The following is a 20,586-nucleotide window of genomic DNA, read 5'->3' on the forward strand; positions in this document are numbered from 1 at the left end:
CGGACTGTAGTCCGTCCACCATCCTGGAGTAAACCGGGACCATCCGCCATGCATGCGGCGGTCCTGCACACGGATTAGGATGCGTCCACCACCATGGCGGACGGATCCTGCAGTTTAACATTGCAGCGGGTGCAGATGACAGCAGCACCCGTAGCAGTGCGAAAATATTGGGTGTTGCATTTCACAGCACCATGTGGCAGGCACCACACGGTGCCTGCCACGTGGTGCTGTGAAATGTAGGGCGGTACCATGGGTACCCAAGTGCACCCTCACCTCCCCTCTACTCATGGGGGGGCCGCAACGTGCTTCCTTTACCAATCCCACAAGTCTTTCCATGGCGGCATCCCCGCCATGGAAATGCTGCTAGAGCCCACATCATTATTTGGTGGATGGTGCCTGCTAGGCACCGTCACCATATCTGGCCTTGAGGACCATCCGCCAGGCAATCTGTGAGATTGCTTTAGGCAGACCGGTGGTGGACGGTCTTTACGTCCGCCGCGGTCCTTGAGCGATTCCCTCCACCATCGTAATGTGGCGGGGGGGAAAGTGGTGTGCAATTGCGTAAGGAACGCCACCACATGGCTGGCGGTGATGGGCCTTCCGCAATCGTAATGAGCCCCAAAGAGTCACTGTCCTTGTGCTGGGCATCCAGAAGGCATGCCTCAGGCTATGCAACTGGCAGAAATGCCAACAGTAATTCTGCAACTGTATCACCACGATGGCAAGTAAACACAAATGTACATATAAAGTAGAAATGCATGGTTTACCACACTGTGAAATAAGGAAAACAGAGGACATTGCTTAAAATGGCACTGAATGCAATTCTGTACAAAACAGCAACACAAAGTACAATATGCCGATCCTGCTAGCAAAAAGGTTAGATTTTTATCTCACATTGAAACTGTTTTAATGAGCTCTTCAATATGTACAAAAAATGGTATGACTCTCAGTATAAACCAGCAACATGTTCCCCTTGCAGGAATGGTGTGACCCCCAGGCCTGTTTCATTTGATGAAGCAAATTCAAATTTAAACTTTTACTTCGAGATTAGCATAAATATTGGGAGCTCAAAAAGATCAAATAATGGATAAAACAAACCATTTTCATAACTTTGTGGTGTTTACTAAGTAGAGAGCAAATTCTTGAGTCACCCTTGTTGTCACCGGAAGATATTTGCCATGCCTCATTTATGAAAATATCTTTTTAGTACAGGCAGAGAATGTCGATTCTCCAAACGAGGTGTCAGGAGAATCTGGATTTGATTGAAAACACGGAGTTTAGCATTATTGATGCGCTTGTCTATTAGGCATTTCCTGCAGCAATTAGAGGCCTTACATGACATCATAAAATCTAGCACTAGTAAACGTAACCAGCATATAATAATCCCCCAGCATTCCAAGGCTTCCTTTTTTAGATCTGGTTCATAACATCTGTAATGAAACAATTGCTTTCACTTCTCTGTTTCTTCTTCCTGTATGTCTACTGCTCATCTTTTCAGGTAAGACTTAAAAATGAAAATCTCCATCAACAAATATGTACAACTTTCACGAAACCTTTCTACTAAAACATGCTAATTCTAGCCTCTGTGTCTTTAATACAATCAAGATTCTCATGACACCCCATTTGGAGGATCTACATTTAATGGCAAAACTGAAGAATATCGTTATGCACATTCAAAGCCTATTTAACACCACACTCGCTGCACGTTCAACAGGCTTCAAGAAAAATTACGCAAAGAAGCCTGCATTCGACCATTCTATGCTCCACAAATGTCCTCCAAATGCCCTGCTGCCTGAAAATCTTTGCTCGCCATAACCCAGCGGAATGTGTTACAGATCAATCAGGTCCACACCAGCCTCATCCATCAACCAAAGCACCCATCTAGCAATTGTTGCAAGTACTAGGGGAATATGAGTCTTCCCATCGACGAAGGCAGCTAATGGACTCCATCCGAAATTCAATAAATCCTGTTCTCTAATCTTAAAAAACACTCAACTACACACAACTTAGAATTTTCCTTAAACCTTTGATTAAAAAAATATAGAATTCAACTTGCGATACCTATGTGGATTCATTCATAAAACCGCGCAGCCCCAAAATGATCTGTCGGTGGTACTGTCCCTTGATGCCAAGATGGTGTTTCATAGCATTGAATGGAACTATATGTTTGCCACTCTGACACGGTTTAGCTCTGGCCCGAAATTTGTGGCTGGGTCTCTACCAGGAACCTCTTGCTAGGGTGAGGGTCAATGGAGTGGTCTCTCGAGTTTTTGCCCTGCTGAGGTGCACTAGGAAGCGCTGCCCCCTCTTTCCCATGATATTTGCTCTGGTCATCGAATCGCTCATGGCCTGGCTCCGGTGAGGACCCACTGCTGCAGGGGGTGCAGTGCAGTAGGGAGTGGGTGCAGCGTATCTCACTTAATGCTGAAAACATCTTGCTCTACCTAACCAATCCGACCCTGTGCATAGACAGTATCCTACATATTTTTGGCAGCTATCGTGGCTATTGTATCAGCTGAACAAAGTCGCTGGCCTTTACCCTGACGTGGGATACCCATAGGCTCGCCCAATCCTGCACGGCACCTTTGGTGAGGGCAGGTTTCTTATACTTGGGGATACATATTACCTGTGACCCCGAGGTATTTCTACGCAAGTACCTTCTCCAACAACTGGAGAGGCTGAGAGGGGATTTCACACATTGGGGTACTCTGCCGCTATCCCTGATGAACAGCGCAGCACTATACAAGATAATGACACATCTTATATATGTGCTCCAAAACACACTGTATAGGGTCCTACAAGATTTCTTTCTGAAAACTGATCATGAAGTCTGCTCACGGTTGTGGAAGGGGTGATCGCTGTGCACTGTACTATCCAAACTACAGAGGTGGTCTAGGATGGCGGGCTAGTGGTTCCAGACATAGACAAATATTATTGGGCAATCCAGCTGCTTGTGGTCAGTGACTGTGTCTTCCAGACCGCCAAGAGAGAGCATGTAGAGTGGACAGAGAGGTTATGGGTCTTAGAGGCCACAAAGCAATTCTCTACTGTTGGAGGAGAAAGCAAGAGCTGCGTTCACACCCAGACAGTAGTTAGGATATGGAAAAAGGCCACAAAGATTTTGGGATAGAATGGCAGACTCACCAGCATGACACTGAGGTGGGACAGTGACCAGCTGTACGAGATGGGTGGACTGAAGGGCTACTCAAGCTGGGAACTAATAGGAATTAAACACTTGGGTGATGTCTGGCGGGATCAGGCCTTCATATCATTCGAGACTCTGAGTAAGGAATTTGAGCTGGATGCAGAAAGATATAAGTATCTGCAAATGGGGCACACCCGAGGATACACATACTAGAAGGAGAGCAACTACAGGAGGCTTCACCTCTGGAGAATCGTCTCCTTACGGAACACATTCCTGGCAAGGCGATTTCCACTATTTACTGGCAGTTGGTCAACAATTTCCCTGATCCGTTATGCACGCTAAGGGAAACCTGGGTGGGGGATCTCGGCGACTTAGAGGACGATGACTGGGTGGAAGCAATTCAGAGTCCAAGTGTGATAGCAATATGGGATCTGTTTCACTTAGTTCAGCTTAGAATTATACATCGATCCTACTACTCAAGAACCTTGATAGACAAAATTGGGAGGGCACCCACATCGACATGCCTCTGGGGGTGCAGACATGAGGGTACATTTATTGATGTTTTGTGGGAATGCCAGATGATACAAGAGTATTGGAGGGGGCCACTGGGGTCATGTCCCGAGTATTTTCACTTGCAATCTCACTGGATGCAAAGTGGCTCCTACTAGTGGTGTCGGGAGAGTAGCTTTGGCCTAAATATCAGATAATTTGGCTGCTGATCGCTGCGGGGGTGGCCAAGTGGAATATTGCGAGAGCATGGGGGAGTGATGATCCACCAAGACTCACAGATTGAGAGCCTGATCTAGAGTGGTGCTAGTGAGCGGAAAAGGTGGTTATCAAAGCAGGGACTGCCCTAAGAAGTGGGAGAAGTTTTAGGGAGGCAGGTCTATAGGGGGTACTGACGGGTTGGGAGTGCATTCTAGGGTCAGGCGATATGCTATACTAGATTGAAGGTGGAAGCCTGCTGTATAAAGCATGATGGGCTGTAAAAGTACCACTTATATATAAACACAGAACTCTTTGTCCATCATGACATTAAAAGCTTCACTCCATCTGAATAAACACACTTGTTATCTATATCCAATGCACAAACATCTGATGCTATCCTAAATCAGAGAAGACATAACAATGATGCTAACTTACATGACAACTGTTGCAAAGTTAAAAATTCATTCTTATGCCATTTAAAAAAAAAGCTTAACATTTTTGTTTACATCTCACACAGTTATACTTTATAACTGGCTGTCTTCTTAGCCAATGCCCTTCACAACCCTACAAACATAAGGATGACATCAAACTGAACTTCTATTTACCTAACTGTGGCCACAAGCCACACCTGACCTGTAGCACTTAATCATCACAAAAATCTTTAGAACAAAGTTCAGAAAGAAAATTGAGAACTCTACCACAGATGCTTCCATTGGATTCAAATCCATTGCCAAGCACCAATGCAACCAACAACATTCTCCCTGGTATCTCTTCCTAGTACCAGGTGCCCATGATTATCTGATCTGAGCAAAACTGAAGGTTCTTCCAAAATGGCATCAAACTTTCCACAACCCTGGATATCTTCCAAGGAAGAACGCAAGGGTCTCTGACTTCACCAGCAGATGCTCCTCTCCTACGGGCCCTAAAAGCATCCCTGGATGAGGTGATATTAAATAAGGTGCCGCCACTGTTAACTTCAAAACCCTTGGAAACCATTCCTGACGAGTCCAAAAAGGAGTAATCAAAACCATCTGACAATCCTATCTCCTCACTTTTTTTTAACTTTCTGAATCGCAGCAAATGGTGCAAATCATAAGCCTTCAAACTCCCCTTTTAAGTAGATAACTGGTAATTAGATTTACCATTCCTTCGCCTATCTCCTCTAATTGCACAACAGCTTATTTTTCCTTTTCTGGAAAACTTAACTCTCTGGGCTCTTTGACCTGCACAACGATAACAATAAATTATATTGTATAACCTTGCAACTACTTTTAAAACCCAGCGGTTGCTTGTCATTTTCATTCATTCCTTTTGTGAATACAACCAGTATGAATGCTCATACCTACCTTGCTGCCCATCTTGTTGCAACCTGCCTGCGGACCTCAGCTTGATCGTTGCTACTGGGGGAAGAAACCACCTCAACTCTGTAGCTGATAGTGAGATCCGGTAAGCATCACCTTCCCTGATCCTTGCAAAAACACCATTCATCTAAAAACTCTACCCATTGAATGCTGAGCCTTATCAAGAGTTATGACTATAGAAACCTACCTGCCAATGTTTTTGACAATTCCTTCCACAAATAGGAGACCCTTTAGTCCCCACTGCCTTCTTTTTTTCTTTTAGCTTAAGCAGGTAATTCTGGGCTAATACACTTTAAAACACCTTTCCTCCTCTCGGCCAAAAGAGTCGATTTGGCACATCACTAAAAACATATTGCTCTTTGGCTCCAGTCTTCCAGGAGTGCTACGTGAACTTGCACTCCTTTACATTGTGCCCCCTTAGCCATATCTATAATCCTAGACAAAATGTTGGGGGATACTTACATACTGGTTAAGTGCCCTATTTCTAGATTTGACGATGTCATGTGAAACTTTTACATGCTGTAGGTAGTGGTAAATAAAGGGTTGCATGCATGATGATAGCCTCTGGGCTTACAGTAAAATCTAAAGAGCATGGTAAATGTTTCTCTTCAATCTTGAATATGGGCACTCACTAAACATATACCTACATGAAACTTTCCATTAGTATGCTTTTCTTTTTTTTTTTAAAGTGGTGATAGATCATGTCCAGTGGAACCTGGCAGGGGGGGATGGTTGACATACAGCCAGTTAGGCTTTCAAACTCTAAGAAGCACTGCACCTGCATCGATGCATGCGCAGCTGAGCCCGGGTAAATGGTGTGAGACTGGCTGCAATTCGTACTACTGAACCTGACTGCTGCTTTTAATAGGGTAGGTAACAGTCTGCAACATGATTACCGGGGCCAGGGCACAGGACATCACTGACTTGGACGGGGGCTTTCTGACTGGGAGAGCTCAACAGGTCACATAATTTGCAGAGTACCTGAATCTTTGCTCATGCAGCCTACAGAGGTGCCCATTGGCACAGCTAAGATGTCCATTGCTACCTCTTTGATGATGACAAACACATCTTTCTGGGACTTTATGGCAGACCCCATCAACCTCAAAAACTACAGACCCGTCTCCCTCCTCCCGTTCTCTGCGAAAGTCATTGAGAAAGCCATCAACAGCCAACTCGTCACATTTATAGAGGAGCACAACATCCTCGACTCCTCCCAATCCGGCTTCAGGAAAAAACACAGTACTGAAACTGCCCTCCTCACCGCAACAGACGACATCCGCACCCTACTGGACAAAGGAGAAACAGTAGCCGTCATCCTCCTCGACCTGTCAGCGGCCTTCGAAACAGTCTCCCACCGCCCTCTAATATGCAGACTCCATGACGCAGTGATCCAGGACAAAGCCCTCGACTGGATCAGCTCCTTCCTCTCCGGCAGAACGCAGTGGGTCAGACTCCCCCCTTTCCTCTCCGACTCTACATCAACCACCTGCGGAGTCCCTCAGGGGCCCTCCCTCAGCCTTGCGTTCTTCAACGTCTACATGGCTCGGCTCGCCCCCATCGTCAGAACCTACGGACTCAACATTATGTCATACACAGACAACACCCAACTCATCCTCTCCCTATCCAACGAAACCAACAACGTCAGACACAACTTTGGAGAAGGCATGAAATCCGTCGCCAAATGGATGAAGAACAGCTTCCTACAAATACCACCAACAAGACAGAAGTACTCATCATGGGCCCAAACCCCGACACCTGGAACAACACCTGGTGGCCCTCCACCCTCGGAAACCCGCCTACCCCCACGGACCATGCACGCAACCTGGGAATCTTGGGCTCCGAGCTCAAAATGGACCGCCAGATCAACTCAGTCTCGGCCTCCTGCTTCCCCACCCTCCACCTCCTACGTAAGACCTTCAAATGGATCCCCCTCAAACACAGAAAGCCCGTCACTCACGCCTTGGTCAGCAGCAGACTCGACTACGGCAACACACTCTACGTCAGCATAAACAAAAACTTCACCTACAAGCTACAGAACATCCAGAACGCCACCGTATGACTGGTCCTCAACCTGCCAAAACACTGCCACATCTACCAGCACCTGCGTACACTCCACTGGCTCCCCATCGAGACAAGAGTCACTTTCAAGATGCACACAAGGCCCTCCACGATACCGGACCAGCATACCCGAACAGCTGACTCAAATTCCACGCACCCCAAAGGACCCTACGATCAGCCCAGTTCTCTTACGCGGTAGTCCCACGCACCAAAAAAACCATATCGGGAGGCCGCTCCTTCTCCTTCCTCTTGGCCAAAGCCTGGAACCCACTTCCGCTCCACCTCAGACAGACAACATCGCTTCCCATCTTCGTAAGAAACCTCAAAACCTGGCTCTTCGACTGACCTCTTCCTTGATTGACTGGAACCTACACCCCCCACCCACAACGCCTTGAGACCCTCACGGGTGAGTAGTCACACTTAACAGACACCTGATTGATTGATTGATGGGAAACCTGGAGATGTCAAAGGTTATGAAATGCCCATATATGATGCAGCAATGTATCAAGAAGACCTGATACATGTCAAAGCCTTGAAGCAAATACCCTGCTTCAGTTCTTCGTTAGCCCTGAGCTAGTAACATTTAGCCACTCTTACCTTAGCCTCACTTGAAGACAAACCTCTTAATTTAACTTAACCTTCTTGAATGACATAATCTTCTAGTTGGGACTGTCTCAGTCTTCCCTATTCAGACCTTAAAGAAGGAACCCTCTTCCTATTAACCCCTCCTCAACACATCTAAATTCTAGACTAATTCTCCATCTGCCCTGCATACACCAGCTCCTCTGCACTGATGTTACCCAACCCATCCCATCCCATTATAATGTATTGCATATACCACCACCTCTTAAAAACTATCATCCATGCACCTGTAACCTGTACAAGGCAGCACGTACTAGTCTAAAAGTATTTATAAAGCATTCCACTGCCCGACAAAGCAAGGGCTGAGCTTTATAGTCATAAATGAATTAAAAGAAAAGAAAACAATGTGAAACTACAAGCAGTGCAGAACCGAGCCATTCATATAATGTATGAGTTATTTGTCTCCCATCATTTATTTGGTGTTAGGAACAATTTAAAGTGACCAAAAACTAACAAATAGAGTGCTTATTAACTAACAATTTCCAAGTATAACAAATGGTCACATACAAACACTTAAATGTGGCACTACCTTGATCTTGCCTAAACTTCAGAATTAAGAAACAGGAGACGGTGGTGCCTCTTAAAGTTCGTAATGCTTCTGTCAAAGGACTGTATGTCTGTGTACTGTTTGCATCTTTTAAAAGTTTGTTATTAATAGGCTTTGCAGTTTGCAGAGTATTTTTTTGTCTCCATTCATTTCAGTCTTTATTTAATGGGACACTTTAGGATATTTACAGATAGATTCTACACCTCATTGTTGTATATGCCTCTTTTTTGAGGGTAAGTGGTTGATGGATGTATCTCAGATTATGATAGTTTGCACTGTTCTATGTCTTCGCGGTTGTCAAACCTCCTCTTGGAATGTAGCAGAAGGTGAATTATAAAACTGAAAAATGTACAAGCACTCAAATAGCTGAATTGCAGCTATCTATTTTAATGTTTTTTTTCTCCTCAATTCAAATATATTCTCTCTTAGATGTGAAGTCTCGGGAACTACAGCTGAAGCAGGCAGCTGTATTTTGTATATATCGATATGGAAAGATTATGTAGGACTATGCAGGGCACAAAGGGTAGATGGAAGTGAGCCCTGCTGCTAGCTTATGCTATGAATAACAATCAGCTTCACAGCTATGGAAAATCCAGTGGGCTCCGGTGCATGATACCAATTACTCTCTCCTGCAAACAGAAGATTAAGAGGGTGTGGAAATCACCTAACTCTAAGAAAGTTGCTTCTTCCTGAACATGGTCTATCTCATCCTTCAGGGGGAAAGAGAAAGATGCCACACCAACAGGTTTTGTGGTTTTTCCAGTTATTCACCTAGGAAGAGAGTGACTAGGTGTTATGAAAGTTTAGCTGTAGCTCAACAATCTTTATTTGTCTCTGTAGTAGACTCTAAGGCTGTACTCTTTATCAGTAATATAATGATTTCTTCTGGCCAAGATGATATTGTTGTGTGGTACTCCTTCATGTCACTGAATAATAAGAAAGCCATTATCCTTCTTGACTTTCATGTTACCATCGTCCTTCAGGGTACTGAGATGGACAAACTATCCATATGTTATATATTTGTATTGTTTTGTCACAATCTGATTCTGGTATAGAAGCAAATTCATTGGTAAAAATTATCATCATCCCAACTCGAACCCATCTCCAACCTGCAATCTTGTTATGTCAAATCAAAACAATTCGGACCAAATGTAAAAATGTTTTTACTGATTGCAAACCCTTCAATACGCGAAATCACAGGGTTTGCGACCAGTAAAAAGCTTTTTCTCATATACTAAACATATTGAACAATTCAGAAAAGCTCTTCCTTATAGCTAAATGGGTTTAGAAATGATTAGCAATTTGTGATTTGGAAGGGGTGTGCTTGGGGAGTCCCTTTCAAATTGCAAATCAGTGACCTATGTATCAGCGGGTTTGCTGCCAAAATTCAAGTTACAAACCACTAACCAGTTGCTGACTTCGAAGATGGGGTGGTGACAGATTTGCAAATTAAAAGGGGCTGCCTTTAGACCCTCTTCTTCTTGGGGATCATGGTGGTAGGTTCATGACGACTAGGCAGTGGTCTAAGGGGCCAGAATATGCTTTCATTTAAGGTTTTCAAAATAGAAAATAATTCTTTAAAGCAACGACGCTTCCTTAAGGAAAACTGAGCTGCTTTAAGAAAACATCCATTCTGACATACTTTCACAGGGATGGTAGTCTGCTGTCCTTTACAAGCCACCATCCCTTTAAAGGGAGCCAATTATAGAGCGATGCAAGCTATGACATGCCTAATGAATAGTACTTTGGGAGGTCGTTTGGCATCCTCATATATTCAATTCTTTGCAAACCAACCTATTCTTACATAGGTCAGCTCACAAAATAAATTAACCGCAAAAAATTGGTGAACAATTTGCAACCTCTTTTTACAAGCATCAAAATATTACTATCTGTTATGTGCTTTTAACATAGAATTGCCTGGATTGCTATCAGGCTAATTCTCAAACTTGTTGTCTAAATGCAGAATTTATCTATGAAAATAAAATGGTTACTCCCAGCTCTAGAGAGGATTCTGAATGGACCTTACCTCCCTTGCTGATGTTTTTATTTGGGTAAGTGTAGAAAAACTAAGAGAAAAATAGACAAAGTGCGTGGAGTAAGGAGAGTAGCTTTTGGGATTCCGACAAAAATGGAATTTGTGAGATTCACAAAGGTTTTGCAAGCTGTGTGCTACACCAGCTACACATGCTTTTATATACATAAGAAAATGAATTATTGTAAGGGAAGATGTTGGTCTAAGTGGAAAAATATTTTCTCTGTGTAGAAGAAACGGCAAAGCATACACTGCACATGGACTGCTCTGCCAAACGTTAAATATGTAGACTTTCCATGGTGGACAATTAAATTCACTATCTATAAAGCTACAGTTTTAAGGTGTTCAACTGGACAGCTCACGAGACATCTATATATTCTTTTGGCAAAGTACGGCTTTGTGAATTACAACAAAAGTATACATTTAAGTATATACTTAATTCTACAATTTACTTTGTGAATAGGACCTGCTTTATTTATGACGCCATCTTTGGAAGAAGCGTCTGTTAAAGAGCACCAGAGCAAGCAATCATTCCTCATTAACTGTGTTTTTGTATGCTTCTGGGAACATGAGTCAGAAATATTCCAGCATTTTGCATAAAACATGCTTTATACAAAGGTATAGGTAGAGATACTGCTGTGTGTCATTTGAAGTATTCTCATTCTTCAGCTCAAGAGTATTATGTATACCAAAGAGGTCATACCATATTGCCGAAGGTAGGCGATAAACAAGTGAAAGAAAGTAAGACCCCTAACCAAATTAGGCTTTCTTAGGAATTCAATTTACAATATGTTTCCAAATGAAATTTATACAATGATAAGTGCCACTAGTCTGCTTTTTAAATTCAACATTGGAAGTAGATTTGATGTGATCTGGTGTGATATAACGTAATGAGGCGAAGCCTGGGGTAATAGGATGGGTGGGCGTGTAAAGCCCATTAATATTTGCATACTACTGCATGAACTGACTCCCCAATATTTGCTCAAGAACATCTCAAAGATGCTATGAACAAATCTATATTTGCTTCAGTTGAAACATTAGAAAATGAGATCAAAATGATACGCTGAGACACTCTGGTATATCATTCCATCCTAAAATATGAAAAGATCATCCACAGAAAATCAACATTGATGGCTGGATGTGAAAGCAGGATGAAATTTAATACTGTATTAGGGCTCAAGATATCTTGTATTCTGATGTTTCCACGTAGGGATTGGTCCTGTGTTGCACAGCCGGGTGGAGAACAGACATGCTCCATGGCCCTGTCTGAGCGCCAACCCACACCGCTTTGACCAATCCTGGCACTTTTATCATGCTGGGTGATAATATTCCCAGCATGAGAGTAGCGTTTGGATTGGGAGCCTGAGCAGTGTGTACCAGCTCATGGACTACCCTCGGGAATAGGGGCAGGAGCAAGGAGGCGGCCGGCAGCGGCAGGTAGGTAGTACTCATATTTTTTTTTCATTATTTCCTTAGCGCTTTTTTTTTCTTTTCGCCACACTGCCCCACCACTTGGCATTGAGAGCAGCTACCCCTGCATGTTTGTGGGTTTTTTCCACCTCTAAAGAAATGTAAAAAACAATTCTAAAATCTTTGAACCTTTTAGCTACCAGTCATTGCAAAAATCCAAAGGCTCCAAAAACAAGACTTCCTTATTCATAATAATTTCTCATTTCATTCCACTAGAGCGAGATATAAGGACATATTACTAAAGAAAGTTCTTAGTTATGGAAAAATTACAACCTTTGCACGTAATTCTAGCTGGTGAGTCGCACAGCTAGTTTTGTATGCACAAGTGTCCTCCATGCACCTGTCAGTTATTCAAATTATGCAGAACTTCTCTTTACACTAATAGATATACATAAATGAATATACCCAGGGATCAGTCGTGGAAAAAGATTCACTCCCATCTGTAATGCATTTACCACACTCACTCCAACATAACAAGTTACTGATCCAAGTGTAACTAGTGTAGAAGGTTTGGGAAAATGCACCATATTCAATGCATACAATTAAAGCCAGATTGCTACAACCCTCCAAGGCTGTCACAGGGTACTCAAGAATAAGAACATTCAGGCATATAATCTTGATTCTCTTGGTGTTTTGGTTAATTACATAAATGCACCTCTTGTAGAAAACATTGCACCAGATTGGTTCTGATAACCTTAAAATGTGCCACTTACAGGACAAGTGCTGCAACGAGACAACAATTTAGGACTCATTCTGCTTACCTCGACATGGATCATTTTTTACTAAGAACTCATCGAGTGCCATCCAACCTCCTCCGACACGAACCATGACTGTACTTCGTAAAATGCGGACAAGCCGAAGCTGCTGGGAGTCACCAAACTGCACAAAAGAAACAAAGAATGGCAGGGATTTATGTTCCTCTTGTAATGTGCACCTCAGTTTTTGTAACAGGTCACATTGTGAATATTTACCAGTATGCCAATTTATATTTTTTATGTTTGTCAACCAAACAGACCCAAAATACTGCTTTTTGAAGGTTCAAGCTAGTAAAATTTAGTGGGGCCTATTAATAAAAGTAAACTTGGCTTTAAACTCACATTTACCACAGCTACATCTGCCAGGAATTTACAAAGTGATTCTTGGCAGGCGTAAGCAAGTTAGGAGTGTAGAAATCTTCACACCTGAAAACCCCACTCAAGGGATAGGACTGCAGGGCATTTCTAAGTATTCAAAGGCATAATTAGTCTTGGAAGTTTGGGAATGCCCACAAACGAGTACAGTTGTGGATATTCACTAATCTACTATCATTCTCCTTTCCAACTTGGAAGTGCTGGTGTAAATACACTTTCTATAGGGTGGGAAGGGAAATAAATGTCTTCATGAGTGAAATAGTTTACCTTAGGAGAAAAAAGAAACAAAGAAAATAAATGTGCATTTTTATGTGGAACTAATTTCCCCTGTGTGAAGTTTGGATTTCTTGAGCTGTTCATTACTTCCGAAACTGAGTAAAACTCCTCTCAGACTTAAAATTTAAAAACTGTAGTTTTACTAGTTTTTTGAGAATAGGCCCCATTGCTTCAGAGTAAAATAATGTATTTAATAAGAAAGTAATCCAATTTCACATTTTTTCAATACAAAGTAAAGCTTATTATAATCTGGCAGAACTGGAAAACGATATTTTTGTAACTCAAAGGTCTGCATGGTTTATTAATTGACATAAAGATGGAATTACTTTCTGGATGGAGAGTTACAAGCAGCGTGGCATGTTATGCATCAAATGCATCATGCACCTAAACATTTGAATGCCCATAGTGTGGCTCAAGCTTTTGCATGTTTGTGAAAAGTGATTTAATGATGATCAGACAAGTGGGTGAAAAAGAATGAAGGAACATTACTTGCAGATACCAAATCACAAGTAACTGTGAGAGATAGTTAAATCAGATTTACCCCATTTCAGAGGGTCCTCCCAAGAAGTTCCTGGCACTACAGATTTGGCTCAATGATGTTGTCATTTTATTCAATATGCATTTAGCAGCCTTAATATTGAGTGATTTATCCATTTAAAACTATCTACAATTCATGTTAAATCATAAATGATTTAGCGTCATGAAAACCAAATTGGACATGAGAGCATTCTCTATGGGAACAATAACAGTGGGACAATTGTTAGAATTGTTCAGGTGTGTGGGAAACTTTTTAGGCAGAGATTGCCAGACTACAGGTAGAGTACCAAATGTCACATATTTGCAAAGATAATTGATTCCCAAGGTTTCACTTGACAAGTCACCCTAACGCTCCAATACACTGTCTCACGGATTAATGCAGCAATACATTTGAAATGTGATCTTAATAGTCCAGCTAACCTTCTAAGTGTAGAAGGAAAACTACAACAGTTATCTTAATTAAACACAACTAGAAACCAAATCTCCACCAGGGTGTCATTCATGGACTATTGGAGTTCACACCCTGGGCCCCTATACCTATCAGCCCCATCGCTTTCCAATGAGCCCAGATCCATCAGTCGTAAAGAAGCAGTGACATTGGTCATTTGTGCACTATCCTGCTCCTTCATTCCCGCCAAGATCAGCAACAAAATGATTGCCTGGCATTCTGAGGCACAATGATTGATGACTGGGTTGTCATATAGGGGTCACCAGGGGTTGCAACCTTGTATTTCCAAAGTCATTTTCTTCTGTCAGATCATAAAGTTATTTGTTATTTTTATAATTATAGATCAACAGGGTTAACTTTCATGAGATTTAATTAGCAGGGGTCAAACAGTGCACGTTTTTAATTCTAATGTGCACGTGATTTGGGTGAAAATTTCCAGCGCATTTTCAATGGCATTCTACCCATTACTTTTTTAAATTTTCCTTAGTGTGACACCCTACATGGGACATGCATGCACATATGTTGGTCATGTGCACACTGTACTATAGCACTGAAGCTATAGTTCACTAACAGGACTCAAATAGGCAGAAACCAGTCTGGAGTTGGTTTGGTTCCGGTTCGGAGGGGACCAAGCATGGCCGCTTGAGCTAGTGCCTGCCTGTGCAAAAAACAATGGACTGGGGTGCAACCCAAGTAATTAGCAGTGACTAAGATGAAAGTGGTGCTCTCGCATGATGACATTTAGCATTATTCAAGTCAAGTTCATTTGCAGAGATGGGAAGGTACTGAAGCATGCAAACTGTCCCTTTTATGCATTGGGTGAATTTTCCAAAAGGAATGAAACCGGGGATTGTTTTGAAATCAAACAACTAGTTTGAGCAAGATCACATTAATTTATGTTTAGCTGTACGGCAAACTAGATTAAAATTAATTTAGTGCCATCAAAGCAATACAGAATTTTTGTGGTAACTGAGCGTTTGTAGAATGCCCTCTAAACCGGAATGGGATAAACTGAATCAAACAAGTCTCATTAGGTTGAGATAAAGGGAGACCGATACAGCGAGAGAAAGAGAATGCTACTGAAGAGACAGATGAAAAGAGTGAGAAGAAGATGGCAAGAGGTTGAAGCAGATAGGGAATAGAAATAGTAGCTATTTCATTAGCTGAGCGAGGGGAAATGAGAGGAAGAGAGGGGAAGAGCCTATGGAGAGTAGACAAGAAACAGCAAAAAAAGAGGGAAAGTTAACAAGATAGGGAAATAGGGAGAAATGGCTAGAAATAGATGGAAAATAGATATAAAGAGTCAGTAAACCTTAATTAACACCTCATATAAAAGCCTCAAAAGTAGGGGGTTGCAGTTGATTTGTTACAGTGCCTCAAATTAGTTAAGGCTCTGTTGGCTGTATCTGAAGAAAGATTCTCATTTCAAAAGCACAGACATCTGCCCTCCACCACCACAACAGAAAAATGCAATGAACTATGGATTCGTGGCAAAAGCACAATGATTATTGAGCCCTCCAGTGCCTTAATTGGTGCCTTTCAAAGCAATCTCAGCAGAACACAAATCACAAAAAAGAAACCGGGAGCAGAAACCCTTTTTGTGATTATTTTTGTATTAACAGAAATGCAGCAAACCAAATCAATTAATAAGCTGAAGATGGAAAGACGGAAACAAATAGCAAGCTGTAAAGATTATGAGCAAAACATTGTTAAACACATCAAAGCACACTCCACTTTTGTATACCTGATTTCCAAGGAAGAACTGACATGAAATAAAAAATGGAAAAGATCAAATTAGTTTAAATCAAACGTTCTCATCACTATACATTTATATATACCCTGCATATTGTGAGCCAAATTCCAGCATATTTGTGTGCATTATGCCCCCAGACCACATAGTGTTTATGGACAACTTTGAGCTCTCCTTGTAAAGTGCAGACTTCAATTACCCCATATACCCAACTTCAGTTGATTTCCCACGGGCTACCTCAAAATAAGGAAGGGCTTGGTAGCTTTTAGCTTGACAGGGACTGTCACACTTAGAACCTAAAGTGTGGCTTCAACCATGTCTTCATTTTCTGCCTCTTACTTCTATTGAGGCCATTGTCACAAAATTACACAAATCAACCAAGCGAGTGTAACTTCTTGATTTCAGTAGTTAACAATAGCCACGTCTGCCACTTCTTTCTGTTTGCTAATATGATGAACATTTATTTATTTATTTATTTATTTATTTATTCAAAGTTTTATATAGCGCGAACAGGATCCTTACAGATATCAGAGCGCTTCACAAAGACAGGGAAGGGGCAGTAGGAGTCAACAGAGATAATGGGAAACAGTATAATAGTCAATAACATGGTAATAACATGGATAATAAAAACATACATAAAACCAATCCATATACAATCAGGTAAGGGAGTAATATAGGACAACACAAGTCATTGATCACACTACAGAGGTGTACAGGTGGATCAGTAAACCAACGTGTATCATATCTTGGTCGGTAGTAAGAGAGTAGCGTAGTAGTGCCCCCAACAAGTAGAGTATAGTGCCAGGGGATAGGGTGAGCAGTGATACAAAGCAATGCAGAGTCTCTGAACCAACATCTATAACGATCAGGAGATCTTGGCCAGAAGGATGGTTTTCACCTCTTTCTTGAAGAGTGCAGTGGAGGAGATCAGCCTGGTTTCAGGAGGGAGCGCATTCCAGATCCTGGGTGCCATCCCTGAGAAGGAGCGCTTGTAAGTTTTCACTTTCCGGAATCTACGAGGTTTCAGGAGATGATTTTTTGTGCTCCTATTGGATCTCGAACCTCCTGATATAGACAGCTTTTGAGCGAGGTAGTTAGGTGCCTTGTGGTGCACGGCCGCGTGTGTCATAACTGCAATTTTTAGCTGTATTCTGGCTTCAAAAGGCAGCCATTTTAGAGACTTTAGGTCTGGGGATATGTGCGAATGCTTTCTAGAGCCAGTAATGAGTCTCGCGGCAGCGTTCAGGGAGGCTCTTAAGGGTGCTGTTGTGGATAGCGGGAGACCGCTGAGGGCCGCAATTCCATAGTCTATTCGAGGGATGACTAAAGCTTGTACAGCAGTTTGGAAGTCTTTGGCCGGGAGGAAGGGTTTAATTTTCCTCAGCGTGTTAATTTGGAAATTAGCTGCTTTTGTGGCTTTGCTGACGTGCTGCTGCATGTTGAGCTTGGCGTCGAGTGTGATGCCTAGGGATTTCGCCGAGTCCACGATGGTAGGTTGGACATTGAGTGCTGTTAGGTTGTTGAGCCAGGTTTGGGTGGTGGAGATTTTCGCCGGGGGTGAGATGAGTAGGAACTCAGTTTTCAGAGCATTTAGTTTGAGGTGATTATCGGCCAGCCAAGATTGGGTGTTAATAAGCGTGGAATTCAGATGTTTGATATCTTCCGGGGATTGTAACTTTAGATAGAGTTGTGTGTCATCGGCGTACATTTGGAATTGAACATTGGATGCTTGAAGCAAGGTGGCGAGCGGTTCCATAACGAGGTTGAACAGTGTAGGGGAGAGGGTGGATCCTTGTGGAACACCTAGATCTGCAGGCACAGGTGTAGATAGCACATTGTCGATCTTGAACCTCTGAGACCGGTTGTGAAGGAAGGACGAAAACCACTTGAGAACAGTTCCCGATAGCCCCATTCTAGTACTTAGCAACTCCAGCAAATTCTCATGTTTGACCGTGTCAAATGCAGATGAGAGGTCAAGAAGGATGAGGAGGCAGGACTCATTGCGATCCAGAATTTGGAGGGCGTCATCAATTAAGTGTGTCATAGCTGTTTCAGTGCTATGTTTCGCTCTGAAGCCTGATTGATGAGGGTTGAGGAGGTCAAATTGATCAATGTGTTTTGTTAGTTGGAGTTGGACACATTTCTCCAGCAGTTTGGCCAGTGTGGGGATATTGGTGATGGGCCGATAGTTGTTTAGGTCAGACGGATCAGCTGTAGGTTTCTTGAGTATAGGCGTGACTTGCCCCACCTTAAGGGAGTCTGGAATGTGGCCTTGTTGCAAAGAGCTGTTGATGATCTTGGTCCAGAGAGGGAGGAGCAGGGGGATAACGTATTTTACAGCATTAGCAGGTAGAGGGTCTGTGAGGTGATTAGAGGGCTTCAAGGTGCAGAGCAGTTTGTGTATTGCTTCTTCCGAATAGGTATCAAAGTACTGCCAGGATGCCTTGTTTTTAGGTTGAGTGTCTGCCATTCTGGTGTGGTTGGGGTATCGGCTTACATCCATGATGAGGTCATTTCTTATGTTGTCAGTCTTTAGTTTAAAGAAAGCAGAGAAGGCTTCACAGTGTGGGGTGTCATTTGTTGTGCTGTTTGATTGTGTGGGTTGTGCCTTTGTTTGGGTCTTGATTAGCTCGAACAGCTTTCTTGGCCTGTTCTTCGCTTGGTCCAACTGGCGGCTGAAGAAGTCCGACTTTGTGCGCTTTATTTTCCTAAAGTAGGCATTTCTCTTGTTCTTAAGCTTTTTGAGATGCAGTGCTGAAGGGTCCGATCTCCAGGTGCGCTCTGCCATTCGCATATTACGCCTTTCGTCATTGAGCCTGTCATCATACCAGGGGTTAGAAATTTTGGTGGAGACTCTCTTCAGTTGCAGAGGGGCGACTTCATTGACTATTGTATTCATAGAGTCAAGGTAGTGGTCAGTCAGTGATTGAACATCTGAGGCACCTGAAGGGGGAAGGAGGAGGTTGCCGATGTGGGGAGGTAGTGTGGAGGGGTTAAGATTCTTCAAATCCCTTTTCCATGTTTTGGATTTGATTGGTTGCGTAGGGTTAGGTTTAACTTTTTCGTTGATAAAGAAGGTGATAATGTGGTGATCTGACCAATCGCAGGGTAGAATCGCCTCCAGTTGAATAGCGTTCTCTTTGGCAATGATGAGGTCGAGTATCGCGCCTTTGTCGTGTGTTGGTTTATCGCATAGTTGGGTGAGGTCAAGCGCATTGAGGAAAGTTTTGAGACTATTCACCACGGTGTCTTTCTGATCGTTCCAGTGGAGATTGAAGTCACCCAGGTATACTTGAGTGGTCTGCCGACCGGCATTGGAAGTGATCAGGTCCATGAATTGTTGGGTGAATATGAGATTGTCACCAGGCGGGTGATAGATGAGATGTAAAGCACAGACTTGTTTGCCCTCACTGGTGATGTCGAGGCAGAGGAGTTCACAGGAGGAAAGGGAGGGGGAGGTGACTTGAGTAACGGAGAGGTTGCTCCTAAAAATGCATGCAATTCCCCCGCCCGTCTTGCCAGGAGACCTGTCCAGCCTAATGATGTGATAATTGGGGGGGACTAGTATGTCCATAATCGGGGTAGAGGCTTCAGTGAGCCACGTTTCCGTTAGAATGGCTAGGTCCAGCTCCCTATCTGAGACGAGATCCGCGATGTCGGAGGAATGTATCTGGGCCGATCTGCAGTTTAGTAGGATGCATTTGAGTTTGGGAGAGAGAAGGGTGGTCGAGCTTTCTAGTGTGAGGGGAACTTTTCTGAGGTTGTTAGGGACGGAGCCTCTGTTGTTGAGTGTTGGGAGCCTCAGCGGGTTAGTAAGAATTGTGGGTATGGGGATGTGTGAGTTGGAAAAGTCTTTTACCGGACCTGGGCCATAAGAGCGTAGGAGAGAGCATAGGTCGCGGTCCGACAAGGGGTTGAGAACACGACGGGGGCGGTGGGAATTATTGCGAACGGGGATAGTAGGCCATTGCTGGTGTCGCCGGGGGCGAGGGTATGTAGGGAGGGTGCGTCGTTTGTAGGGTAGTTGGGTGGTGGGAGGTAGACTAGGCTGTGAGGAGAGAAGGTCATTGATTGCGTGGACGTCTTTTTTGATTTGTAAGATTTCCTCTTTGACTTGTTGGAGGGTGGATAAAGTCAGGTCAGGAGGGTCATTGGGGAAGGTGTTGGTGGAGAGAGCCGTTGGTGAGTGGTGGAGTAGTGAGCTGGAGAGCAGGCAGGGTATCGGGGGGGGGGGTATACTAGCGTTGTTGAGGGGTTCCGCGGTGCTAATGAGTGGGATGGTATTCAAGGTGTGGACGTGTTTGTGGGCGAGGGGTGAGGGTGTTGGAGGTGTGGCAGGCTGTGGTTGGGAGGCATAGGTAGTGACTTCAGTGGGAGACGGTGCTGGTGAGTAGAAGAGTGAGTGAAGGCTGAAGACAGTGGGGGAGACAGGAGGGTAGTGAGGGCTGAGAATAGGAGGTGGGAGAGAGGGGGATGCTAAGG

The 20,586-nt window shown here is 43.4% G+C and overlaps 1 protein-coding gene across 2 annotated transcripts in view; it reads right to left on the bottom strand.

Moving 5' to 3' along the window:
* The window catches only part of DST (dystonin), a 1,569,532-nt gene that overhangs the window by 38,696 nt on the left and 1,510,250 nt on the right, over nucleotides 1-20,586 (bottom strand). For both annotated transcript variants that reach the window (XM_078647976.1, XM_078647975.1), the window contains 2 exons: nucleotides 16,099-16,116; nucleotides 12,725-12,842 (listed from right to left, as the gene is read on the bottom strand). In XM_078647976.1, coding sequence (XP_078504102.1) covers nucleotides 12,725-12,842; nucleotides 16,099-16,116 — 136 coding nt within the window. The remainder of the gene's footprint in view (nucleotides 1-12,724; nucleotides 12,843-16,098; nucleotides 16,117-20,586) is intronic.

The sequence above is a fragment of the Lissotriton helveticus genome, chromosome 6 (genome assembly GCF_964261635.1).
Source record: "Lissotriton helveticus chromosome 6, aLisHel1.1, whole genome shotgun sequence".
NCBI classification, from domain to species: Eukaryota; Metazoa; Chordata; class Amphibia; order Caudata; family Salamandridae; genus Lissotriton; species Lissotriton helveticus.